This window comes from Amblyomma americanum, chromosome 1 (genome assembly GCF_052857255.1).
Source record: "Amblyomma americanum isolate KBUSLIRL-KWMA chromosome 1, ASM5285725v1, whole genome shotgun sequence".
NCBI lineage: Eukaryota > Metazoa > Arthropoda > Arachnida > Ixodida > Ixodidae > Amblyomma > Amblyomma americanum.
This window is the reverse complement of record NC_135497.1, coordinates 40,544,588-40,572,373: the sequence shown is the minus strand read 5'-3', so window position 1 is coordinate 40,572,373 and position 27,786 is coordinate 40,544,588. Positions and strand designations below refer to the sequence as shown.

The following is a 27,786-nucleotide window of genomic DNA, read 5'->3' as shown; positions in this document are numbered from 1 at the left end:
TGTTAATGTGTGACAGAAATGTAAGTTTCTTGTCAAAAGTGACGCCTAAAAATTTATGTTCCTGTTTGACTGGCAGTGTGGTTTGATTCAAGCACAGATTGGGATCTACCTGTAGGCCTCGTCGTAATGAGAACAAAACAGCTACTGTTTTTTGAGGGGAGAACTTGAATCCATTTTTCTCTGCCCAAGCAGCCAATTTGGTTAGTGTGATTTGTATTTGTCTCTCCCAGGACAGTATGTTGGAAGAAGTGTATGCTATCTGTATGTCATCTACATAAACTGAATACATTACGGACTTAGGGATTACTTTGGCCAAAGAATTCATTTTTACTATAAAGAGTGTCCTACTTAAAATGCATCCCTGGGGTACGCCATTCTCTTGGGTGAATGTCATTGATAGAGTTGCACCCAGACGGACTCTGAATGTGCGGTTAGTCAGGAAGTCGTTCAAGCAGTTCAGCATCCTGCCGCGGATCCCTAGCTCTGCTAGGTCATGGAGGATGCCGAACTTCCACGCGGTATCATAGGCCTTCTCCAAATCGAAGAAGACCCCGATACAGTGCTGTTTGTGGATGAACGCCTCCCGGATGGTGTTTTCTAGGCGGACAAGGTGATCAGTGGTCGAGCATGCTTTCTTAAATCCACATTGATGTAAATCTAGGAGTCGACGAGATTCAAGTGTGAAGGTCAGTCTAATGTTTACTATGCTTTCGAAAGATTTAGCGATGCAGCTGGTGAGGGCTATCGGTCTGTAATTGTTAGGACTTGTTGGTTGTTTTCCGGGTTTCAGAAAAGGTACTATTATTGCTTTCTTCCACTCCTCAGGTATTCTGCCAGTCATCCATATTTTGTTAAAGAATTTCAACAATGCCTGCACGGCAGCCTCAGAGAGATGGGCAAGCATAGCGTAATGCACATTATCTGGGCCTGTTGCTGTCTTTTTACCAGAAGATAATGCCTTAATCAATTCCTGGAGTGTGATGGGTTGATTGTAGTCCTCGTGCATACCTGCTGCAAATGGAAGTTTTTGTTTTTCTGCTATTGCTTTGTACTTCTGGAACGTGTTTGTGTAATTGGACGAACTGGAAACTTCAGCAAAATGCTCACCTAGTATGTTGGCCTATTCTTCTAATGATGTTTGTGTCCCGGGTGTAGTCAATAGAGGAAGTGTGAAAGAGGTATGGTCACTACTGAATCTTCGAACCTTTTCCCACATTTTTTTTGAGGTTATTGAGCAGTTTATTGAGGACACATATTTCTGCCACGAGGATTTCTCGGCACTTCTCCGAACGAATCACGCTCTGGCCTTGGCCCTCTTAAAGGCAATCAAGTTCTCCGCTGTGGGATACCGACGGAGAGAGCCCCAAGCTTTATTTTGTTGTTTTTTTGCCAATGTGCATTCTTGTGTCCACCATACTTTATGTTTTTTGTGTACGAGTCCTGTTGTTTGTGGTATGGCTAGTGTAGCGGCCGATATTATGCATGTAGTAAACCTTTCGTTAATTTCGTCGATGGTGAGGTCTTCACAAAATTCTTTTTCTAGTGTGGCATTAGCTGTAAAAAGTGACCAGTCGGCGAGGTGAAGTTTCCAGCGCAATGGTCTTGTGGGGATGACTGCAGTAGACGATGAGAGGCTGATGATAATAGGTAGGTGATCACTTCCCAGAGGGTCATTTAAAACATCCCATTTAAAATCGGTAAAAAGTGATGGTGATGCGAAAGCTAATCGAGAAAGCTCATTTTTGCCGAGCTTGGGCAACAATAAGTTGCTTTTCCTGTATTTAAAAGACAGATGTTATTTGAGAGGATAAAATCTTCGATTGTTTGCCCCCTAGAGTCGCAGCGCTCGCTTCCCCAAAAAGGGGAGTGAGCGTTAAAATCCCCATCTACCAGTTATGGCTCTGGAAGTTCATCTATCAATTCTTCTAGATCATAGACTGTTAATGTAAAATGTGGAGGAATGTATACGGAACAGATTGTCAGTGTTTTATAGCTGACGATGCTGACTGCAACCACCTCTAGTTTTGTATTGAGCTTGATTTCTCGAGCAGGGACGCCGCTTTGGACGACAATTGCGACGCCTCCTTAGAGTCGATTTGCCTGCTCGCGATCGCGTCTAAAAGTTTGATAATGTTTCAGGATATGTACATGTTGTGGACCAAGATTGGTCTCCTGAAGACGTAAAACTATGGGTAACATTGACCCTAAAATATGTGTTATGTCACTATAATTCCGCATAAGTCCTCTGCAATTCCATTGAATTAAAAAAGCCATGCTTGTGTTTTTGAGAGAAAATGAAAGGGGATTTACTTATGTGGTGGGCCCGTTATGAGGGGCCTGTCTTTTTTTCGCTCACGAGAGCTGTTCCGCCGCTGTAATGGAGGCGGAGTGGGTGTTGTATCCATCACCTCAACAGAGGTGCTGGAGGACCGCGCAGCCGCGGTTGTGTTAGTTTCAGGCCTCTCCCGATAAGGGGAGGTCCTGCGGGATGCCGACCCATGGACCGGCGGTCCCTGCTTTGGCAGTGACAGGGCAGCTTTCGCTGACCCTGCCTGGGGCGTGGATGGCCCTGCCATAGGCTCGGTGGGAGCGGCCTTGGCAGGTGCCGGAGTGCTGTGTGGTGCTACGCCCCTGCGCACCACATCAGCGAAGTTTTGTTTTGCTGTGAAGGAGAATGTGTTTGTAAGCGCAAAACGCCTTCTCGCTTCTTTGAAAGAAATGTTTTCTTTTGTCTTTATGGTGATTATCTCTTTTTCTTTTTTCCAGGACGGACACGCCCTGGAGTATGCAGCATGTTCTTCACAGTTTGCACAGCACAGGGCTGCGTCACATACATCAGACTGGTGATCGTTCGAGGCACATTTTGCGCAAGTTTTACGACCGCGGCAGCTCTGTGAGCCGTGGCCGAACCTTTGGCAGTTGAAACACCTGCGAGGGTTTGGTATGTATGGTCTTACATTGATTTTCAAATATCCCACGTCGATTGTGTCGGGCAGGGTGCTGGTGTTGAACGTCAGGATCATGTGTTTTGTGTCTATTTCCTTGTTGTCCTTCCGGATTTTGATTCAGTGGACATCTATGACGTCTTGGTCGATGAGCCCTTCGAGCATTTCTTTTTCAGTTATGTGAAGAAAATCATTTTCCGATATTACGCCTCGGACAGTGTTTAGTGAGCGATGAGGAGTCACGGAGACCGGGATTTCCCCTATGGACGTTAGGTTGGAGAGCTTAAAATGTTGGACATTGTCACACAGTTCGAGCAATAAGTCGCCGCTGGCCATTTTTGACAGCTTATAGCCAATGCCTAGGGTTTCAGTCAAGCACTTTGACACAAGGAAGGGGGATATTATTCTTGCCTGTTTATCTTGTTGTTCACTGTGGATCACATGATATTTGGAGAAAGTTACTTTTCTTTTTTGAAAGAAGTTGTCTGCCTCGTTCCGCCCTCTTTTGAGAGAGCGATCAGGTTTTGAAAGTTGGGGAGCCATAAAAAAACTGTTTTTCGGTCATGGTGCCAGCCACCCACCACGGAGTCCAACAAGGGGACGGGACAGGACTTGATAGCAAGTCCTGCCCACGCCAGCTGTAAACCTCAACTATAACCAAACATGACGCAACTCAGGGTAGTTGGTCACACAAGGTTAAGCCTCGCCGCCAGGTAAAAAGGAAAAACCAAGAAGCGAGTAGGATATAGGAGAGTTGTGAGACAGAGATAGGAAAGTTAAAGATGATGAGGAGGATAGGAAAAGGCGACTGCCGATTCCCCCCGGTCGGGTCAGGCCGGAGGTGCCGTCTGCAGGAAGCTGGGGCCAAAGTGGTGTGTTGCCTCCGCCAAGGGGCCTTAAGGGTCCAAACGCTCGGCATCGGCTCAACCACCAGGATCCCCTTTTCCCCGGGCACGGCAATGCCACGCACGGCGAGGCGCGGGTGCTCGGGTCCGTGGTGATGCACAGTTCACCATCATCTCCTTTTGGGGATGTCCCTGCGGATGCTCGGGAACCCGCGGTGTCGCCACTCACCGTCGCGACGCCTGCAAGCTGCAGGCGCCCCCCTGCGGGGTAATTTGTTGCGGTTCCTTCCCGCTTTGAACCATAACAAATCGACCGAAATCGGTCGCGCGACGCCCTCGACTGACAGGTGTGAATGTGTCCTGAAAGGCAACGTACTCTCAGAGAAAGCTATGACTTGGCGCCTCAGAGGGCCACAACTAAAGCCAGTTCACTCCCCATTGTTCAGTACTGAAGCGCAGAGTACGGCGGCAGGTGATCTGTAGTTGTCAGCAAATCGCACGTTACGAATGGAGCCTCCTGCGTGGAGAACCTTAAACATGTGTCACCGTATTTGTGCGTTATTTGAATTCGGCTGCGATCTCTTCCGATCTGTTGCTAAGCTTAAGGGCCAGGATGCAGCACGGTACTTTCCCGTGTGTGCAACATGTGGGCTAGGAATCTTTCGAAAACGTCGACTAATTTGAGCTCATCAACGCTTGCTCACCGTCACTACGTGACCGACAGCGTTCTAACGCGCCACCGCCGCGCAAAATACTTAGACCAATTCACTGACACGAATCCATTCCCGCGTACTGACACTGACACTTCAACAAGCACTGTCACTATCTGCTCCTTGTGTCTCAGAAAGGAGCAGTAAAGATCCCACAATCTATACGCCAGGACAAACGTAGGATTGCACTCCCCGATTCGATTTTCGCTAGGACAAACACTTTTAGACAGACTTTTTTCCCCATAACTGTCGCAGAGTGGATTCAACTCCTTGCAAGCGACATTGTCAGGGAACTGGAGCGTCAATTCCTTTGTTGTCCATTGTATTTCGCTCGTTACGAATTTTTACACTTGTCTATTTTGTTTCCATTGACATTTTATAGTTGCTTGTTATGTGTGAATTTACATTTTTATCACAGATGCCTTTCCTGCCTGGACCATGCGTATACCCTCGAATAAGAGTTTATTGCCCGCGCGTTACTCAGACATTCAAATGGCGTCGGAGAAAATATCAAACAACCGCAGGCGTTATTCTACACTGAATCTTCTCAGTTTCGTCGCGAAGACTCGTGCCATCTGCGTGACTCGCAAATAACCCTGAAGTTAACTATTGGGTTCCTCTGGGTTGCGAAGTTTTGCGGTGGGATTCAGGGTTCGAAGTTCAAAGCTACGAAGGACCCGTGGACGAAACGCAGCCTACGCTCTTCAGGCTCGATCCCCGCTCGCTAGAGGGGCCTCCAGGGCTTAAAGTCTGGCTCCATCGGAGGGGGTCTGTAGTGATTCTAGCGCAGGCGGAGAAGGAGAGAGAGAGAAAGCGGCTGGCAGCCTGTTTTACGCATAGTTTTTACAAAGGGGAGAAATAAATTTAACGTTTTTTTTTGCTCAGTTTATAAGTTTTATACAAAGTGCATGGAGAAATTATCAGTTTATGACACAGACCTTAAACAAGCAATCCCCACGCTCTGCCAGTGTGCTTGATGGCATCCGAAGTAAAACATCTTTCAGTGAATCGAAGCGCCGGTTATTCTACCGTATGCATATTTATGAAACCACTACTTTACAGTATTTTTGAAAACGTGGATAAAGGTAGCATTTCTGAACATTCGCCAATACCTAAAGACAATGAAGGCGAGGAGCCTTCGTCAATATTGGAGGGTGGGTCTGAGACCTCCTGAGACCCCTGACTAAGCCCTGGGTACCTCCACCGCTCGGACACAGTGTACTTACAGCGCGCTTACATACCTGGGATTCTTGACAATCAGTTGGCACATGAAGTCTTTCGCGACGGCAGAGATGGTCTCGAAGACTGGGTCGTCGAAGTCCAAGTCCACCCGCACGATGTTGTTGAAGGTGTCCGTGTCGGAGTCGCCCATGAACGGCGACAACCCGGAAAGTCTGCACGGCAAACGCGCATCAGGCTTCACGAGATCGCACGGGGGCAGGCCGCTCGCTTCGCAACAATAATGGGATCGTAACGACGCCGCGGCGATTTGGCCACAAAGAGAAGGAAGGTGGGACCAGACAAGGACGCAGCTCTGACGTTCAGCGTCGCGACATGGAGGCTTCCGCGAGGCGAACGAAGCAGGTGGCATGCGGGCTGGTCGACACTTTTCAAAAGGGAAAAGATTGCAGTCGAGCTTTTTTTTTTGAACTAGCAGGCCTCTATGTAGAGTTCTCTTCAAGGATTATACAATTCATCGCCCTCGTTCCTCGCATCCGCCAGACCGACCTCAGCTGTAAGGCGTGGTACTATTGGAAAGTAAATAAAATTAAAAGCTAATGCTTGCGCCGACACCGCTAACAGGCGACGATTGTATGTAGATGTGTCGTGCACGTCATATATGTACTTGCTGCTGCCAAGTGGGTACTTACAAGTGACGTAACGAAAAGAGTGCCCAAAAGTTTCTTTAGTGACAGCGTTCCTTGTGTTGTTCTTTGTGTATGGAGGAGGTCAAAACATTGAACAGAATGCATACCTTCCTGGAGCGGGGTGATCTAAGGCGTAACACGGATTAGACCGCAATCATCACGAGAATGAGGATTTTCTCAGAGAAACATCAGTCATTAAAAAAATCAAAATTTGCGTCAAGAGTAACACGAATAAAAGAGGCGACACATCCTCATGCGCCCCGCTTTGCCATTGCACTCGGTGGTTGCCAGGAGAAGCCATCGCGCCCCGTTGGTCACTGACGCTCGCCTTTGCCGCAGCTTAGAGCTGGACTGTGCGCAGCTAAGAGCTGTGAAACCGCGTTGTTACGCTCTCAACTGTAAAGCGTAATAGCCAAGTGTTAGGGCACAATGAGATGCTAATTAGAGGCCCGATCAAGCCTTACTAAGATCTATGCTGCATAAAAATTTGCGAAACGCTCTGGAGCTGCAAGGGCAGCGCCATGCCAGAAGACTTTTCCTACAGGAGGGCACTGGTGCATAAAAACAAAAATACCTTACATACCAGCAGTGTAGCTCTGAGCGCAGGACAATGGCAACCCTGGTGTCACTTTAAAGAACTGACCCCCTCTGTTTTTTTCTTTCCTTTGTCCTGCATTTTTAGCGCAGTCTTCCTTCCAAAGAACATGCATCGAAAATGAAAGAGAATAGTTCGCGAGTGCTTTTGTGGATAAGCCCTGTGCTGGGAGGATGTGAGCCCACCGACTACAAAATGAGGCCGACACATATTCCCTGGCAAAAAATGATAAACTATTGCATACTAGCAGGCCGCTCTCGAAAATAACGGCTGCTGGTTCATTGATTTGATGCCATATCACGCACGGTGCACAAGTCTAGGTCGGCAATTATTAGTGTGTTGCCATAGCCTCCACCATGCAGCGACGATGCGCTTCCGCAAGCTGTGCATTGCAGTTTCTGCATGCATGCTGTCGCGGAAGAATGCGAGCCGTTGTCGACAAAACCAGCGGCTCGGTCCACTGTGACCTCTCCGTGAAGCTTGGGATATTCCTTCAACTTTAGGTGTACACGACAAGCACAGAACACTGCGTTCATTTGCGCCCTCCGTCTTACAGTGCGCGGTGGGTTTGCAAAGCTGATGCGGCGACAACTGGCCACCCTGCCAAGCTCGCTCTCTTCCGTCTGCAATGCAGTCACGTGTTTCTGAGGGCATACATGAGTCCAGTTAGGAGTGACCCGTCAATTTGCTTTCACCTCGGAGTGCTCCGCCGTCTAGCTTTAGCGATAGCAGAGTGTTCAGTTTCCACACCATGCACTGTTATATGGTGGTATGACATTCACGCGCATCGTTAGAGAGGCGTTTAATACATTTATGTCCCCACGCGAAAGAATCGATATCACCTAAGCTACGCGAAGGACCACGGCCACACCGTGTGCAAGAGTGGTAGATACCAGGCCACCATAAGCGAAAACTGTTGGTTGAATACCGCTGAGAGCATGGGATCACCGCTTGCGTGCTTTGTTGAAGTTGAAGTTTATTTCTCGCTCTTAGTGGTACAGTTATCACTGGGAAAGAGAGGACGCAGGGAAAAAAAGCTGCTTGAATGCAGCTTGAGAGGCACCCTACGCCCACATTGCCGAGGCAGCGTATTGCCTCCGTTTTTCACAAGACAGCTACAGGTGAGGCAGTCGAAACAAAAACTAAAGTATCAACATGAATTAAATACAACATTTCAACAGTTCGCATCACAATCAAACAAAAAGCAAAGTAAATACTACAAAACAAAAGCACTACATCATCCAAGTGTACAACATAAGCAGAATTTACCCGCGTTATAATCTTATTTACAGTTCAGAGCAAGTTCAAGCTAAACGTCTTCAAAAAGGTACAAAATGGTTTTTAGGCTCTTCACTGTGATATCTCTTAGCGATATGTTGTTATTTTATATAATGTGCAGGTATTTTGAAAGAATAAAAGACAATGATTGCATACCGTATTTGGTGCGACAAAGAGGCAAAGAATGCTCTAAGCATTCTTCGTACCTCACCAGCCAGCCACAGAGCGCGCTTCTATACGGGGCAAATAAATTATGCAGGAAACAAGATAAATAAGCAGATTAGCTCAGCGTCTCTTCTGCAGCAACAAATGCATCAGTGGCTCGTTATTGCGTGCTGGAGGAAGTGTTAGAGAGAAAAGGGATGGATTTTTTTTTTCCACCGGGTGGTGCTCACTCACAGGACGTAGCAGATGACGCCAACGCTCCACATGTCGGTGGCGGGGCTGACCGGCTCGTAGCTGACGACCTCGGGGGCCACGAACTCTGGCGTTCCGAACATCACGCGAAGGCTAGAGCTAGGCTCGTACAGCTGGGCCAGGCCGAAGTCTATCAACTTGATCTGCGAACGGCACAGCGGACGGAAACGTCAACACTATACCTCCCAAAGGAGCGTGTGCAGAATTACACTTTGTGCGCGCTATGAATTTTAATGGAGGCGCGCAACGAACACGCGAAGCGACGATCCATTCACCCCTTTAAGTTAGAATAAGTTGTAAGCAGTAAACTGCGGGGTTTAACATCAGGAGCGACGCACAGGAAGGGGCGCCTTAGTGGAGGACTCCGGATCAATTTGCACCACCCGCAGTGTACAGGCGCTGACATCGCACCACACACGGCTGTACTTCGCCTCCGTCTAAATGCGGCCGGGATTCGATCCCGCGACCTTGGGATCAGCATCCGAACGCTAAAGCCATGGCGGCGGGTACGAGTGGGAATAGATTACCGCGTCTGCTCCTGCGGTTTGCGGCTATTGGGAGATCGTTGGCTTGATGGGGGTTTAACGTCCCAAAGCGACGCATAGGCTATGAGGGACGCCGTAGTGGAAGGCTGCGGATAATTTCGACCACCCGCGGTTCTTTAGCGTGCGCTGACATCGCACAGTAACACGGGCCTCTGGAATTTCGCCTCCATCGAAATGCGAACGCCGCGTCCGAGATAGAACCCGCGTCTTTCGCGCCAGCAGCCGAGCACCGTAATCATTGAGCCACCGCGGCGGCACAGCGCTTGCGAAAGGAATTGTTTTTACGTGCCAATAGTAGCAGCCGCTGTCAGACAGTTTCTTTTTTAAACATTTGTGCCTACTAAAGCATCGGTGGCTTTAATGAGTGCGGAAATCTCAGTTGACGGGAGTTGGCGCAATTCGTCACCATCAGAGTACATGCGAACTGGGCATGCAAACTTATGAGCATCAAGCTGATCTAACCTCTTTCATTGAAAACATGCATTTGGTATTTTTACTCAATTTGTGACCTGTTTCTGTAATCCACTCCTGCTTGGGCCTCACGGCCTGCAGTATGTCATAAATAAATAAAATAAAAAACTTGGCGAATACTCGATAAGAGCTTGGATGCGCGTGCAAGAATGGTTCGCGATTAACTGGCGCCTCGCAACAGTCGCTCCCACGACGACGCACGGGGGATGGTTGGCAGGCGCACCTTGTGTCCGACCTGGCTCTGGCAGAGGATGTTCTCGGGCTTGAGGTCGAGGTGAATGACGTGCCTGCTGTGCATGTAGGCCATGCCCGCGCAGATCTGCCGCAGGAACAGGACGCAGTCCCACTCGGTGAGCACAAAGTCGTCGGCTATAACCCGCTCGAAGAGCTCCCCACCGGACACGCTGCAGAGCGAAATGGTCGCGTCACGCGCGCTCCCATGTACCAGCAGGTGGTGCAGCAATATCCCCGCAGAATATTCATTAACCAGGGATTCCTTAATCAAAGGCAGAGCTCGGATGGGAACGAATTTAAAGAAAGAAAGAAAGAAAGACTGCGGCGAAATATGCACTCCCGTTGTTGGAAACTAATGGTGACTTCCAATCGCAGAGTTGGAGCACTTCGGGAGCAACGTTTCCTGCTCTTTTCGGAGCAACTGTATTCCAAACGCAGATCTGAGCCACGGATAGCGTCTTCCAATCGTAGACAGGGAGCTGTTGCCGAGCCGAGATCGCTCCGTGGAGCAGTCGGGACTGCTCCGCCGAAATCGGCGGATCCGACCGAAAGTTTGCGTGACGTTCTTTTTCAGCGGCACTAGCGGCGCCCTACATGCTCTGGCCTGCATGCTCTGACCAGAGAAACTGTGCTCCAATCGCAATTTCAGGTCGCGCGCTCTGCGCAGGATTCAGGCGCTCTGTCACAGAGCGTGCTGACCGCTCCGGGCCTGCGATTGGAATTCACCATAAGTGTGGCCTCGTTTGAATCCCTGGCACAATGACAAAGCATTTTTTTCAGTAATGTAGCAATCCTCAACCCTGCTGAAAAATAGGTGGCCGTAAGGCTAAGCGAGTTACGGCACCCTCCAAGATGGCTGTTAGCACGAAAGCGATGACCATGGCGAAATACTGCATGCATTTTAATAACAGTGCGGGCGAGCTCAACGTGTAGACAATGTTTTCTAAAATGAGACTGCAACGCTTTCAAGAGCACCGCACTTACCAAGCAAGTTCAGGCGTTTGACAATTGTCTCCACCATGCTGCTTCGTGGAGCTTCGTTTGAGGCGCTATACTCTGCTTTATTGACGTGCCAGTGGAAATTTAATAGTATACAGGCGTCACCGAACTATGACACTAAAGCTGACGTAATTTGTATTGCAGCTGCTGAAATTTCAGCACTGATGCGATCTATTGAATAATGAACTCAGCAGCATGCGTAAAGCGATCGCCAAATATAAACGAAGGGGATAATTTCGCAGCAGCAGTATCAATAGGTGCTGCATATTCAATGAGGTGACACGTATTTCCGAACTTATGTCAGAAACTCGTGCCTCCTAAATGAATTTCCCGTTTTTGCGACGAATATTCTAAGCGAGAAAAGGACGCGTAACATCAGTGCAGTATTTTTCAGGCAGCAAAATGAAGCAGCATAATGGAGTTACGAAATACGCATCGACCCCCCCCCCCCCCTTCCAACTGAGACTTGCTTAATCAGTTTTCAGAAAAACGAATGCTGACACGAAGAGGCGAGTAGTACGGGCGCCGCCAGGCTTAAAAACATTTCGACAGCCTCGCGCTTACATTCAATGCATCGTCAGACAGAAATAGCGATCTCATTCATGTGCGCCGGGGGCGCACGGAAAAGCGCCAGAAATGTTTTCTCTCTGCCCCGTGACGGCACCCGCCCAAGCCTTGTAGCGACGGCTGCTGCCGGCAAGCATTAGCGCCTAGGGAGACGCTTTCTTAACTAGGCTTCGTTCAAAAGCGCTGAATTTTATCATCGCATACTTGACAGTCGATATGAGAAAAAAAAAATGTGCCAAACTTGCTACTGCCTTAATGTCGTAGTTCTACAGAGGTAATTACGATTCGGAAACTGCCGATAATCGGGATTCGTTCGTTGAGTTCAAACTTGAGTGCGTCGAATCCAAACATTTACCATAGCTTCAGCCTTCCGCGTATAACGAATGTACCGGAAAAGTTCTTAGAGGGCAACAGCACTAGAATTCGCCGAGCTTAAAGGTGTCAAATGTGATAAACTCGGAGGTAATTAAAGCATGTGCACGCTTGCGAATCCGGTCGAAAAACGGCTTTTTCGCCGCGAGCAGCCAGACATGGGCGCAGACAAGCCCCGCAATGCAGCAGTGGTGGTGGTGGTTGTTGTTGCTATGAAGTGGGGGGGAACCAGGGGAGGGGGGACGGGCAAGAGCAAGCGCTGCGAAGGACCCGAAGGAAAAGACGCATTGGGTCCCTCTGCCTTTGCTTAGCCCAGGTAGCTGAGAAGTTGGTCAGTCCGCGGCCCCGAGGCGCGCGGCTCAAAAGACCATTCTTAGAAGGAAATCTCCTCGGCCATAGGCTATGCCTCTGCTTAGCCATTTCAAGGGGCCGATGTCATTTTGTTACTTCGCCTAACCGTATTAAAGAAAGGCTACGGGTTGGATTGGGTTTGTTTTTGTTTCTCAATTTCGACACATGTAAATTATATGCATGGACGTGTCAAACTCGGTTGAGATACCATATACCTGCTGCTGCACTAGCAGCAGTGTAGCTGATGCCTTTCGAAGAAGAAAAAAAGTACGTGTATCTCAAAGTGCCTTGAACAATTTTCTTGAAAAGGGCCTCAGGTGGCCATCTCCGTACACGTGTTTATTGGCGCGTGATTGGTTTGCCGATCGTGTTATTGGAGAGTAACCGAATGCAATGAGGCTGCAGAAATATGTGGAGAACAGCTGTAACAGCTGTAGCCAGTGCGCGAATAAGTATGGAATTTGATGCGATGTCGCATATTTGGGAGATTAACTGAAACAGCTGGTTCTCAATCTCGAGTGGCCAAGCTTTTTGAGAAGAGCCCGTGGGTTATTCTCAGCGTAGGCCGAATTTTGAGCACACTTTCGATATTCGGTTGGCACTAGGGGAGGTCAGAGCGTTGGCTGATAATGAATCGGGTTTCTATTCTACGCTCACCTCCCTTCATCATCCGGGATAGTCCCCTCCATGCACTGTCACGCTAGAAGGTTAATGAGAATCGGCCGACGCCACTGGCTGGAAGGGGGTCCTTTGACGGGGGAAAGCCGCTTTTTTCTTGACTTGTATCTGGCTGTACGATTCCACATGGGAATGTTCCAATCCCCCCCTCAGCCCCCTCCAAACCATACCCCCATCCACCCCAGTGGGAACCTGCCCTGTCTAGCACAGCGCTGGACGACCGGCGTGACCTGATCGCGTGGGCCACCCAGAAAGCTACGGCTAATGGGACCCTGGACTAAGGGCGCTCCACCTTCTAGGGGCTTCCCTCTCCGTCAAGCGGCACCTGAACCCAACCTGAAACAATATACAGATGCACACATATGCACACGAAGCAGCTGCTGCTCGCAAGTGTTTCTTTTGGGGCGCATGCAGACTGGCTCGTGAAGCGTATACATGCGTTGCCGAGCGCAGCAGTTTTATTGCGCGTCCGTGCACGGACCATATACTCGTTATAATCGCACCAACTGCAGGCCAGTGTTGAATGCGCGCCGTTGTGATGGAACGCTGTCGTGCCGATGCCTTTGATAGTGCGCTGGTATCTCAATGAAGCATTGCAAAACTGGGCTATCACAAATACCGGAAGGCTCAATGAAACCGAGGAAATAAGCATTAAACACCGCCCCTTTATCTGGAGGTTCCGTGCACCTGGATCGTGGTTATCTATGGCGCGCGCGCCTTTAGTGATGCTTCCAGATACCGTCGCCTTCGTGTACTTGTCTATGCTGAGATCACCCAAAGGGCATGTTGCACATTTCCAGGACGGAAAAATTGTGTTGTTTTAGTGACATGGCACATACCAGAGGCGGAGAATTGGCCAGGGTTCAGTGAGGAGGGCCAAGAGAAGAGGGTCAATTGGGGATATGCTAATGGTTCTGTTCTTTCTTCCGCCTTGTCTCATGTGTCGCGCTGAACATGTCGCCGCGAGAGCGACCTGCAGGCGGCGCCCGCTGAAACGTACGCGCGGCGGTTTGTGTCCAAGTTTATGGAAGGTTTTCTACCCAAGAAAACCTGCCCTCTGCAATGCATAGATGATATACTTCTTAAAATGTTTCGGTAAATGCTACGTAAAAGAAGCGCAGATTGTAGGAAAGCAGGGGACTGGTACGCAACCACATTACCCCTGTTTTGTGATTGTCTCACGTTTTGGCGCACGTTTTCCTTGTACCGCACTCTCGGCCTGATATATTTATTGCGTCACACTTTCCTAACGGCGGTTTTGTTTTTTCTTCGCCTTTTCACCAACGTGCGCGCCACTGCCTGTGCCACAGAAGCTGTATAGTTGTACGGGCGTCAGACAGGCAGAGTTATAGCGCGACTGCCAGCATGTGCATTTCGCCTCATGAACTGTCACTGCGGCGAGACACGGTGCTACACCTGTAAAAGATAAGCGCATTTCTAAACGTACCTTTTCCAGCAACGTACTATGCATGCGCTTTCCCCACTATTTTTCGCAGACGACGCCGCTGTGCTACTGTAGTTACTGTGCTAGCATTTTCTGAGCCCACGCAGAGGCGCACATACTTTCCGCCCTGACCCAGCTCAAAAAAGACAGGGCCTGGTTCACTTAAGTCGAGGATTAAGCGGATCAAATGAACCGTTGGCAGCGCACCACCCGCCAGGTGTGTCCACAGATGGCGAGCTCACATGCCTGGTCTGCTTAGACGATACTGGCACTTCTCCCAACTGTTCCCCAAAGTAAATCACACCTGCATTGTACAGAATTTTCGCCGCGCACGAAAGCTGACTGTTCACGCGTGTATTTGTGCAGAGTGTTTCAGCTGAGCAAACTCGCCGAACTTACTGCGAGGGTATGATTTTTGCAGCCAATTTCAGTGAAGCTAATTAATGGTGTGACGCTGCGCGAATAACTCTGAACGCGATTTTACACTCGTTTGACAATTTGGCCGTGTGACAGGAGTACTACCGTCCCCAAAATATAGGAGTTTCTGCGTTTGATTTTTTATATGTTTAATAATAATAATAATAATAATAATAATAATAATAATAATAATAATAATAATAATAATAATAATAACAGCAACAACAACAACAATAACAATAACAATAATAATAATAATATTATTATTATTATTAATAATAATAATAATAATAATAATAATAATAATAATAATAATAATAATAATAATAATAATAATAATAATAATAATAATAATTGGTTTTTGGGGAAAGGAAATGGCACAGTATCTGTCTCATATATCTTTGGACACCTGAACCGCGCCGTACGGGAAGGGAGAAAGGAGGGAGTGAAAGAAGAGAGGAAGAACAGGTGCCGTAGTGGAGGGCTCCGGAATAATTTCGACCACCTGGGGATCTTTAACGTGCACTGACATCGCACAGCACACGGGCGCCTTAGCGTTTTTCCTCCATAAAAACGCAGCCGCCGCGGTACTTCCAAAGTATATATACTAAAATTGGAACGATACAGAGAACATTAGCATGGCCCCTGCGCAAGGATATGTTAAAGTGCTAGCTACGAATTAGTCGTTGCGAAGACAGCAGATCACTGCGCGTGAGTGCGGTGAGGCGTGTGCAAGGAGCTTTGAAGGGATGAAAATTTTGTAGCGATAGCTCCATTACGGTAGCATTTTGAGCCTTCAGCGTGGCGGTGGCACGTGACGGTGGCGGCGCAGCCACGCCGTGGCGGCACCGCCACCGCCACGTGGTGCGGAGCAGCCGCTGCTGCCGGCGGCGCGGCGCGCCGCGGAAACCTAGCTGAAACAGCTGTGCGCATGCGCTGTGTCAAGTGGGACGAAGATGAAGAAGGAACGCCCAGCGAAACGGAGCGGCGAAAGACTGACTTTGCAATTCGACTGAGCAAGTTCCACTCGGCCAGCTGCAGCTATCGCGTCAGTCCAGGTTTAACCAGAGCTAAACCACCTCATTTTTTTTGCACCGTAATTATCGGCTCCAATTGGTGCTTTTAAAGTGTCTCCGAGACACCTACGAGAAATGTGCAGTGTGGTCGCGGCTGCAGACTGCCGAGTTCTCAGTTCAAAAAACATTGTTCCCTTCTTTCACATTTCAATGCATAGGTTCCCGCTGAGCAAAACCGAGCTTGCTGCGTAAATTAGACCGTTTTAGTTGACCGGAGCGGAGTCCCGCTCCGCTCAGGCAGCCCAGCGGGAACACAACTGCGCATGCGCAGCCCGCTTGGCCCTGAGCGGGATACCGGAGCGGCCCTCCCGTTCCGCTCGCTGACGACCCTAGCGAGACGGCACCCGGCGGCGGAGCAAGATGGCTGCCCCCAGCGAGGCAAGCACGCAGACTTCCCTTCGTCATCGACTTTTTCCGCCAGCGGTGCTAATTCGGCTTTGGCATCGTCTTTGTAGATGTAGCAAATGTAGAAGATGTACGTAGTACATACGTACAGTGGCTCGTGAAATCAACATCAACGTCAGGAAAAACTAGTCCAACCTTGGCTAGGGCTGCACTTCGCTTGCTTTGCGTATCGAGAAGACCCGACCTGTCGGAGTACATCATTATATGTTGAAAACATTTCTGCGGCTTAAATTATTTTCAACTCCATACAAAATGATACAATAAAGAGCATTTTTTTGCAGTATAAAAAGAAATAATGACCTTATATAGTTTATGAAATGCAGCGCTTCCAGTTTAGTTTCACAGAGGGCGCTACGAGAGTCTCCTTCGCTAAGGGAAATCCTTTCACGCGCAACTAAAAAGATTTCGGTGTCAGCGCTCCGCTTATCGTGCTACTGTGAGCGGAGCGGGACTGTCGCTCCGGTCAACTAAAACTGTCTGATGGCTCCCAGCGAGAGGGAAAACGGACTTCAGGCTTAGCAGGCACCAGACACTGTACTCGGCTCAGTTCGAGTCAAGCGCTTTCGGATGCTTCGGATCTCAAGTGAGCTGCCTGCGTAGCTGCACTACAGAACCACAAGGCGCTCAAAACATCAGTAAAAACTTGTGTTGAAAACGAAACTGAACAAAAAAAATCCAATCCGTAGCACAGCCGAATAAACCAGTCACTAGGTGTCAATCCTGTGTGATGTCTTCCGGCGCCCCTATGCACCACTATGCAAAACATGCCCCACTAGTTTTGCATGGCAGCAAATTCTATCTGCATAGTTCGGTGTCACTAATATATATATATATATATATATATATATATATATATAATCACCAAGAATTGAAGAAACATAACAGCATTTAATTCACGACGTTTCGGCTGGAGGACCGGCTGGTCCTCCAGCCGAAACGTCGTGAATTAAATCCTGTTATGTTTCTTCAATTTTTGGTGATTTTATATTATATTGACCAAATCAGCTGCCAGAAATCACTTTTGGTATATATATATATATATATATATATATATATATATATATATATATATATATATATATATATATATATATATATCCAATCTGCTGCTTTCGTGGGTATTTATGTTTTGCGTGTAAGCGAACCTTGAGAGTGTTCACCAGCGCCACCGTCGTCCATAGCAGTGGACGTATATATATATGCTTTCGTGGGTATTTATGTTTTGCGTGTAAGCGAACCCTGAGAGTGTTCACCAGCGCCACCCTCGCCCATAGCGGTGGACGTATATATATAATACCCACGAAAGCAGCAGATTGGACAGCCGTCGCCGTAGCTCAGTTGGTAAGAGCACCGGACGCGATATTCGGAGTCCGTGGGTTCGGATCCCACCGGCGGCATGGTTGTTTTTTCTGCTGCTTTATAAGTAATTTTCCTTAAAAAAACTAATTTATTGGCACTAGATATAAACAAAAAGAAGCATTCCCCTATGCACCTTGATTTCGGTGACTGTTGGCTTCCTTAATATGTTTGTCAAACGAGCTCCTCACTCCATTTGCCTTGTCGCCTAATAGCTTAACGGGGGTCTCGGTTCTGGCAGTCTTGATGCCATAGGTAGCATAAGAGGGCTCTCGCACAGTTTCCGCCCTCGCCGTTAGATGACGTTTACGTCACACTTGCGGTATTACAGGACGTGCTACGTCCACCGCTATGGACGAGGATGGCGCTGGTGAACACTCTCAAGGTTCGCTTACACGCAAAACAAATACCCACGAAAGCAGCAGATTGGACAGCCGTCGCCGTAGCTCAGTTGGTAAGAGCACCGGACGCGATATTCAGAGGTCGTGGGTTCGGATCCCACCGGCGGCATGGTTGTTTTTCTGCTGCTTTATAAGCAATTTTCCTTTTAAAAAAACTAATTTATTGGCACTAGATATAAAAAAAGAAGCATTCCCCTATTCACCTTGATTTCGGTGACTGCTGGCTTCCTTAATATGTTTGTCAAACGAGCCCCTCACTTCATTTGCCTTGTCGCCTAATAGCTTAACGGGGGTCTCGGTTCTGGCAGTCTTGATGCCATAGGTAGCATAAGAGGGCTCTCGCACAGTTTCCGCCCTCGCCGTTAGATGACGTTCTACGTCACACTTGCGGTATTACAGGACGTGCTACGTCCACCGCTATGGACGAGGGTGGCGCTGGTGAACACTCTCAAGTAGGGTGCCTCGATGCCAGCGCTGCGCCGTACGGCGGCGCTGGCATCGAGGCACCCTACTCTCAAGGTTCGCTTACACGCAAAACATAAATACCCACGAAAGCAGCAGATTGGACAGCCGTCGCCGTAGCTCAGTTGGTAAGAGCACCGGACGCGATATTCGGAGGTCGTGGGTTCGGATCCCACCGGCGGCATGGTTGTTTTTTCTGCTGCTTTATAAGTAATTTTCCTTAAAAAACTAATTTATTGGCACTAGATATAAATAAAAAAAGAAGCATTCCCCTATGCACCTTGGTTTCGGTGACTGTTGGCTCCCTTCATAGGTGTATATATATATATATATATATATATATATATATATATATATATATATATATATATATATATATATATATATATATATATATATATATATATATATATATATATGTAGTATACTGTGCGTAGCCCTCCCCCAACGGCCCTCCTCGTAGACTCGCGATACAAGAGGAAAGAGAGAGAGACGCACTACTCGGTGACGAGGATGATCTCTCGCGGCTTCTCGAAGGCGTCCAGCAACCGCAGCAGGCGCGGGTGTCCCCGGAGAAGGTTTAGGATGGCCAGCTCGTGGCGCATCCGGTCGCGCTCGGTGGTGCGGATGCAGCGGACCACCTTGGCTGCTGCGTCGGTGCCGTCCGCGAGCCGCGTGCACCGGTGCACCACTCCGAAGCGGCCCCTGCGGCGAAAGGTGAGGTGCGCCCCAGTATTACTCCGAAAGGTGATATTTCCCAATGCAGCTGCCAGGCATGCAAGTTTTATATCAGGTGTAAAAATAGAATTTGCATGCTGACGAAAGTGGTATGCGCATTCCTTGTGAGGCGCAATTGAATGTTTCGATTTGAACAATGGTGGTAACGGCCCAGCTGAACGGAGGCGCTGGCGTTAATGATACCTCCGAGCAGAGTGTTAACAAGCTCGTCAGCACCACGGTTCGGCACACGTCCAGACAGGTGCAAACGATCGGGAGGACAAGCGCTGTCCACTTACCGTGCACGAAAAAAAAATTCTAAAGGGTTTCGCGGAAAGAAAATGGAGCACAGCTACATCGTCTGGATGCGCTGACTTCCGTTGTATTCGGGTCCGTAAAAATTTACCCCAACGATAAGACACTGCCACATTCGCAGGCAAGCACCGTATGCCTACCGAATTCCACGAGTTTGACCTCAGTGCCATGCTCTTTTTACTTTTGAAAGTGCTTCCATTTCGAAGTAGTACAGTGCAGTTTACTCGGCTAACTACGCGCTAAATGGGGCACAAGCGGCGGTTCTCACGGCGTTCCGTTCCCGCCAGCGTTGTCGGCGCGCATGCTCGGGGCATTGAGAAAGATGCACGTGCGCCTAGTGTTCCTGCATGGCATATACAGGAACACTACGTGCGCCCAGCCTCCGGCGGTCCATTCCCACGGAGCTTATATGCAACTCACCTCTGCGCTTGACGTAGCGCTGTCAGAGCCATATTCCTGAATCCCATTATACCGAGAAGGTACCCGTGTTGCTGCTGTCCTCCTCAGTTTTCACACTGCAACAACTGCTGCTCAGCAGAACCTGTACAACATGTTCTGTTTGAATGCCCAGCGTGTATGCCACCGAGCGTGCGTACTATGCCGCTCACTCGAGTGCCTTTAACAGTGGAGCTGCGTGTAAGGAGTCTGCTTTACGCAGCAGAGACATGCAATCAAATTTTTATTCGCATATTTAGGCGACGCTCGTATACTCGACAACCTAATACTTCAGCAAATCTTATCACTTTTCATTCATTCAACTTTGTCATCCATTTTGCAGGACAGTGCACGTCACCTATAATGTCTTAGAGCACACCTCAGCCAAAATATGCTCATTTATTTTTATTCTTTTCATTATTTTTTCCTTTTTACTGCTCTTACTGTTTCACTTCAGAATTTTGCGCGCCTCTCTCAAGTTTGCGTCTTTTTAATTGCCTTAATTGCCCCCGCAGAGTAGCATGTCAGCGAATTTTTTGCGCCGGATAATTTCTATCCTTTTCAATAGAGGTTTTCCTTCATTATCCCCTCACATTTTCTTTTTTTCGGATCTGTGATTGGCCTGGTGCGACCTTGTGATATATCGCTGGGCTAGCAGTGTTGTGTTCTTTTTTTTTTTGTCTCAAAAGAGGGTCAAAACATTGGCGCATGCGCAATACACGGCCGCGTTGTAGCCGACTGGACGAGCTAATGCAGACAAGGAGAATAGAGAGATAATTGTAATCCAGGTGCAAAACAATGGCAAAACCACCCAAGCGCCACCGTAGTTATATTCCAGAGCTCTAAAGGTTCTTGTACGCCGTCTACGGTACAGGCCTTTAGTTCGGGATCCCCCTTCATTATTTCCTTTATTTCTTGCGGCGAGCATTTCAAAACAGTTTTGTATCGCTAAGTGGGGCGATTTTCAGCAGCACTTCGAGAGTGGATCCGTGAGAGGTCTCTATCCGTAAGCCGACGGTTTACGTAATACTGGTTTGTGTTGGCAGAACGAATATGTAGTAGTACCCCTAGTGGTCGCGTGATGCAGGTGGAGTATTTCTTACTTCCAACTAATCCAGTAAATGACAGTGCTACACTGAACTAAACGCCAATACCGTGCCTGGCATGTTCTGGTACGGATGGTTTCATTTCACACTTCATGCGTATTTGGACGTAGTGCAACGCCGAGTTTTAACAGCTCATAAGGGGCCAAAGCAGTGACCTCTGCTCTTTAACTATGGAGACGATATCCGAAAAGAGAATACGTGTCCAATGTATAGCGAGGAAAGCAAGATTGCCTATGGAGCGCTCGAGGCAAACGAATCGGAATTTTTGATCAAGTATACTGGGTGTCGGAGACAACGCTTCCGCTCAAGCGATGCCGCATAGACGTGCGAGCGATAAAAGCCCAAGCCGATATAGAGCAGCGGCGCATCGCTGCTGATAAACGCAATTGACGACTCACGATCGAGCGTCCGCCCGGAATGCTGTCTATTAAGTGATGTACTGAATATGACAACGCTGATGCAAGAAACTAAGAGCCAGCAATAAAAAGGTGCGTTCCGAATGTGTCGGAGATGTGTAGCAGGGCTGAGGGACCTTTGAAGTGCTCGTTCTTACCTGCCTGGCACCTGCTTTTCAATGCGAAAACTATGATCGCGATCGGATTGTGTGGGCCACTTAATAGTGCTGCAGAAATGCGCAAGTTTCCAGCGATAATACCACAAGATTTGAGTGTGCTTTCAAGGTAAATGATGGTTCCGCCTCCGAAATTCGCTAGAAAGGACATGATTCGGGTCCGCGAAACTGTCATGTGCTAAGCCTGATCGTTTCAGCTTCATAAAGCCAGATCGATGCCCACTGTCGAGACCTGCAGCCCTATATAGTGAACGCGTGAGGTCGATATGCGGGCTGCCCTTGCCATCGTCGCTTGTTAACCTCATTCTCAATTGTTGACCTTGTTTGGCCATTGCCAGGTGCTGGGAACTGAACAGGCCTGCACGCAAGTGATGCACAAAGAAAACAAACTGCCGGGCTGTCTGCAATGTTATACGACGCACGTCAGGGTTCAACGTAAAATGCATCCGGCCGATGGAATGTATAGAGCTAGATGGCGTGTCAGCGGAATCTCACCAAGGCGATCGCGCAAGTGCAATAAGGAAGCAACGCCAAGAGGTGCGCTTGCATGTAATCTACACCTCAGAGGGGGAAAAATAGTGGCTCATTCGAAAAACATTTTCATGGCGGTGCAGTCGGGGAGTGACCATTCAATGGTACTACGGGGGCCAATAAGGTAGTGAAAAAAAGGTGCATCCTCTTCCCCTACTGCCACCAACCGCGGTCCAGTGGGCTTGAGCGGCACGACAGCATCCAAGGAGGGCGCCGCAGTCGCGAGGTGGTTCTACAATACTGGTAAATATTGCTGGTAATGTCGCCAGGACAAGACTTGCCGAGTAATACGAGCTCGCCTCTCTAGGCCCGCACGCGTGTACAAAGGCAGGCGTTGTGCCTGTAGCAGCGCAAGCGGAAACTGTAAGCACTGAAAGTTCGCAGAAACTGTTTTCATCCCAGGCAGGGAAGCCAAGGGGAAACAAGCCGCGCTGCTGTTCAGGTCCAGGCTGTATACGAGGGTGATTCTGCAAGTCTGACAAAGGAGCTAGTTAAACACCTTCGGGGAAAAAATCCGTGTTATTTTTCCGCATATTCTCCACTTGAGGGCTCCACACTACACCGAGTTTCCATCGTTTTTTTTTAATCCGACCAGCAAAGCGGGATGCTTCGAAGGATGCGAAATGCGCATATATGGCATTTTAAAATCGCAGGAATTTATTCCAACCGCGCCAGGTTTTTCGTCTGTGCGAACAAAGCACAAATCAGGCGCATTCAAATCCGGAGACTGAAGTGGGCCCGCGTGCCAATCGAAATCTTATGGAATTTCTCCACTGTGAGGGTCATCTATGCAAATGCTTGGTGAAAGTGCCCTTTCTTGTGCACACTTCGACTCTTCTTTTTGAACGCTGGCGCTGTTTTTTTTTTTCCTCTGCAAGTGAGGACACTGATTCCTTGGCGATTCGTTTGGAGCTCTTTCACATTATTTCGCTTCCACTTTTTGCACGTTTCCTTCGTTCAGCATCGCCAAACGCTGCGTGGCGATGCTCTTTCGAGCGAGCTTTTGGTCGACAGCCAGCACCCACAACGCGTACAGCTTGCTCATGTGCCGTTCTCTATTCAACATGCTCCTTCATTTGAGACCCCTGGAAAGTATTCTCACGAACTTGCTACATAACAATGCATACATTTTTCCCCCCAGACATTCGGAGTGGATAATTCAGCTGGACGTCAAAACACGCTTCTTGCTAAACACATGTGATTAACATGCAGTTCACGACAAAGACCTCCTTATTAAAATACATTAGGTCAGGCCAGGGGGCGCGGAGGGGGGAGGGGCAGAGGGGGCCCGGGAACTTGCGAAATCAACTCCCGCCTGTTCTCTCGGCAGCGCTCTTCGTGGGCCTGTACCGCCCAGCGCTGTTTTGAGATTTCTTTTTATCTATTCCATCGACTCGCTACTTGGTTTCCACCTCGTATATGCGTAAGCAGAGTACGATTTTACTCAAAAACGACTGATCCCGCATAGGCTTGCAGCCTGCATAGCGATTAGTGCGCGACTATATCATGTCCATGGCCGTCACACTGCGCTGTCGACAGACGACCAATTAGTGCGAACAGCTTGGCGCAACTAATCGGAATTCGTTAGATCAGCTTCTCAGAAATTTGCAAAGCCGGTGCAGTGTGATATTTAATACACTAGCTGACGCCTGTCCTTAACGCGTCATCGAATTCGCCTCTACGCAAACGCTGCTGGCACCCAAGCAGCGCCTCCGGCGTCTCATGCATGCACGCATCCGATACAGACCTGCCCACCGCTTCGTGCACATGGTAGTCTTGACAGAACTCCTCCCCAGGCCGCAGCGTAACAGGAGGACCGGGGTCTGCGATGACTGCAAACAACGCAAATGGCTACATTTTTGTGTTTGTTTATTTACAAAATAATTATACCCTAGTTTTGAGGCTGTTGCAGGATTGGGGTACAATATCATGGTCTATAGACTCGCAAAAATGTTTCCACAAATGAAATACTAGCACAGGATGATACACGTGTTGCAACAGTTTCAAAACAGAAAATAGAAGAGTGCAGTATATAAAACATTTCGGCAAAGAAGTATATACAGTGTCGCAGCAGAATTTTTGAGTCGAACAGTTACGATGACAGGCTGAAAGAAAACCAGTCAGGTTTTTAGAATTAACAACATTGTCAGGTAATATATTCCATTATCTGATTATTTGAGTAAAGAATTAATAATGAAAGGGGTAAATATGGAATTTACGCTCTACTAAATGTTGCAAGTGTTTCGTTCTGGTATTTCTCGTTGATAAATGTAGAGATATATATAGGCTGCATTATTTGCGTGAATTCACGTAGGAAAGATGAGAAATATGCGGAGCGCAGTGCTGCATGCCTTACAACAGGATACAAGAGAACAAGAAACAGCAGCCGGCAGCAACCACCCTTGGCCCATTAAATAATCTCGATAAACGAAATCTCAGTTACACACTATTAATACACACTATGTTACACACTATTAATAACAAGTCAAGGAATCAAAATTCTCGCCCTTGCTATTCCACCTTTTTCTTTTCAGTGACAATAAGAGCCGATAACTGCAGGCTGTTTGCGCATCGTTTGCGTAATAATGCGTAGCGGCAATGGATGTAATCGGAGCTTCCCTGCGGACTTAATTCATTAGCTGCGTTGGGGACGTGTGCAAAATACGTGTCCACGTTTACCGCGCCGTGTAAGGCGGACAGTTCTGCGCGCTGAAGGACACAGGAGCTGTGGTACATGGCCGTGGCCTGCGCGAATACGCTTTCCGGTAGTCGCAGTCCTCGGACGCCGGCTTCCCGTGTTTGATGCGTGTTCCGATGCGCACAGTATATGTCATACTTGAGGAAACGGTTAATGGCTGGGATAAATGTAGGTTTCTGCACGAAAGCGCCTCGTTTTCCGTCCAAGTGTGATAAATACTGTGCAGATCTAGGCGCGACCTCCGGCAGACGCAAAGGTGCGGGGCTCAAGTGCTCTACATGACGTTTCAGTACAACTAAGTGTTATGGGGGCTTAACGTCCCAAAGCGACTCGGGCTATGAGGGACGCCGTAGTGAAGGGCTCTGGAAATTTCGACCACCTGGGGTTCTTTAACTTGCACTGACATCGCACAGTACACGGGCCCCTAGAATTTCGCATCCATCGAAATTCAGCCACCACGGTCGGGATCGAACCCGCGTCTTTCGGGCCAGCAGCCGAGCGCCATATAACCACTGAGCCACCGCGGCGGGTTGTTTCAGTAGAACTAAATAAGCACGAAACTCAGTAGCTCATGTTAAAAAAAAAAAAACGCGACAAAAGCTGAGGCCTCCCCTGCAGACTTTTCCACGTAGGCGCTTCCGGCGTACGGGAAAGGCAAATGCGTGGGCTTATTCATTCGTATGAGATGATCGAACACTTCAGTTAAGCATGCCGAGCTCTACTGGCGTTTGCATTTGTGCTTGCAGCCACCGCCGCTGCGAGCGCTGTAACACGACCTCGAGCTCCTCCTCGCCGCAAGCAAGAGCCACGCGTGTTCCTTCCTTTTAAAGTAACCTGCCAGGGAAGCCCGTTCTATGTCATCAGAGAAGCTCGCCACTGCGGCGTTCACACCAGTGCTGGACCGCAGAAACGCTGGCGTTTAAACAAAAAAGGGTGAGCCTCTCTGCTGCGTGCGTTAAGCGAGAACACGACATCGACAGGGCTGGGATTAAATGACTAATTGCTTTTCCGCTTGCCAGGTTGCTTGCTACCAAGCGAAGACCGAGGCGAAGGCTGTGCCGTTACAAGAAGAAATTCTGCACGTCAGAGAAATTACATTGCGATCGACATCATCACAATACGACATTTTGAGCCGTTAATGGAGGTTCCTTTATGTTGCTAAAAACAGCAGCATTACCTCTGCAAAGTGCCCACACCTTCGTGACGTCGACTTCGTCATGACGAAGGCTAAGCTACACATAAGCGTGATCGGCTATAGATGTGCGACTGTCGCGCTTGTCCCAGATCCAAATCGGACCAGAAGCCCACGCTAAATTAAGGTGCCAGCACTCTCGCAAGAGCGGAGCGAATGTCCTGTTCGACTCCGACGCGACATACACGGCGTTCGTTTAGGTCTATACATATTTCTCTCAGCGGCCGTTCAACATACCTAGATACGGTTTGCGCAGGTAGATTGTGTGACAATGCGGACGGTATAGGTATACGTGCACAATTAAATGCAATTACAAGGCGACTAGTTAAATGAAACCATCTAGTAAACTTTAATTTTCAGCTTTGTGGAGGGCAATACGCATTGCAGTGTAATATTAAAGGCCAAGAAACTCGAATGTGAGCCCACTTATGAAATTCCTGAACCGCCGTTTTAGTCAGACATATCGAAAGAGAAAAATACGCTTTTGAAAACTGAAAGTTGGCTTTCTCACGCTGCAAATCGATGAAATGGCGCCCTTGCGCGTGTTGATGAAGTTTGTTGTATTTGCGGCATTAAAAATTCTAGTGAGGTTATTTGATCAATTTAATATAGTCTCCTTTCACATCGTCAGCAGTGTAGTCCTCTTTCGGTGATAAATCCGTAGAGCTTCCGGCAACGCTCCGGGCAATAAAGGTGCCTGCGGAGGAGGCACCTTTATTCCCACTTACGAGCCTCGACCCAGACAGGAAGGCGATCTGTGCACGACCAGTACACATCGTGCTTTTTTTTTTAGCCATTCTATTTCAAAAACCAGCTCTTTTGCTGCTTGTTTCTTTTTATTATTATTTGCACATCGGATTGTTGTACATGCATTGGTATATTACACTGTTGATTTAGTCACAGAAGGCCTTGTTTGCAGTTACTACATTTGCGTCTATTGCTGAAATAATAATAATAAATAATAATAATAAATTTATTTGTCACCGTCAGTAGCAAATACAGGAGAGACAGGCCGGTCTAAGCCTTAAGATGACTTGTAGGACCGTGCCTAAAAAAATACATAGTGACGGAAAAGTATGACTCATGCGTATGTATATAATAATAATAATAATAATAATAATAATAATAATAATAATAATGAGAAGAGGCTTTTAAAAATTTGTTGAAAGAAATGAAAAAAGTGCAACACGGCAAAGCCAGCTTTACGAGTTTTCAAAGCCGTCTGATTCACCTCGAAGAACGATGACGATTCAGAAGCTTTAAAAAGTGGGCTCGCCTTCGAAGTTGCCGGGCTTCACTTCCGCAGTACAATACGGCAACCCAAAATTCAAAAGTTCACTAGTTAATTTTAGTCAACTAATTGCTGTTTCAGTGTGCTCTATCACTGATATAATGCCCGCCTTGCATACAGTCCACCTGCACAGACTGCATCGACATATATTTCATGGCTTTAAAAAAAAACTCTGCATACCACATGCACGTTGTGTTCTAAATGGGGGAAAACGGAACCACTAGAACTGAAAAAAATTAATATGGATTAGCCCAGCTAATCCAGGATATACGAAGCGAAAAGCGAGATTGAGGTCTCCACTGACCCACGGCGCAGGTTTTGCGCCTTTCATTTCGTGAAAATGAACGGAGTTTGCGTAGTTGTCAACGCCAAAGAACTCTATGAACGCCGTCGGCTCGCTTGTTTTGTTTGGTTTTTGATCCTTTTGCCGCCGTTTAGCAAGGCGGGCCTCTCGTGATTCTGGCGTTTCAGCCGCTTGTCTAGCCTCGCACTTT

General features: G+C 48.1%; 1 protein-coding gene and 1 non-coding gene across 6 annotated transcripts in view; one reads left to right on the top strand and one right to left on the bottom strand.

Moving 5' to 3' along the window:
- The window catches only part of LOC144112674 (myosin light chain kinase, smooth muscle-like), a 329,835-nt gene that overhangs the window by 7,377 nt on the left and 294,672 nt on the right, over positions 1-27,786 (bottom strand). For all 5 annotated transcript variants that reach the window (XM_077645490.1, XM_077645491.1, XM_077645488.1 and 2 more), the window contains 5 exons: positions 23,859-23,943; positions 18,935-19,141; positions 9,898-10,078; positions 8,641-8,801; positions 5,742-5,894 (listed from right to left, as the gene is read on the bottom strand). In XM_077645490.1, the coding sequence (XP_077501616.1) occupies positions 5,742-5,894; positions 8,641-8,801; positions 9,898-10,078; positions 18,935-19,141; positions 23,859-23,943 (787 nt within the window). The remainder of the gene's footprint in view (positions 1-5,741; positions 5,895-8,640; positions 8,802-9,897; positions 10,079-18,934; positions 19,142-23,858; positions 23,944-27,786) is intronic.
- Positions 15,324-15,423, top strand: LOC144116859 (U6 spliceosomal RNA). The gene has a single exon (XR_013311981.1). It is a non-coding gene; the product is annotated as a U6 spliceosomal RNA (small nuclear RNA).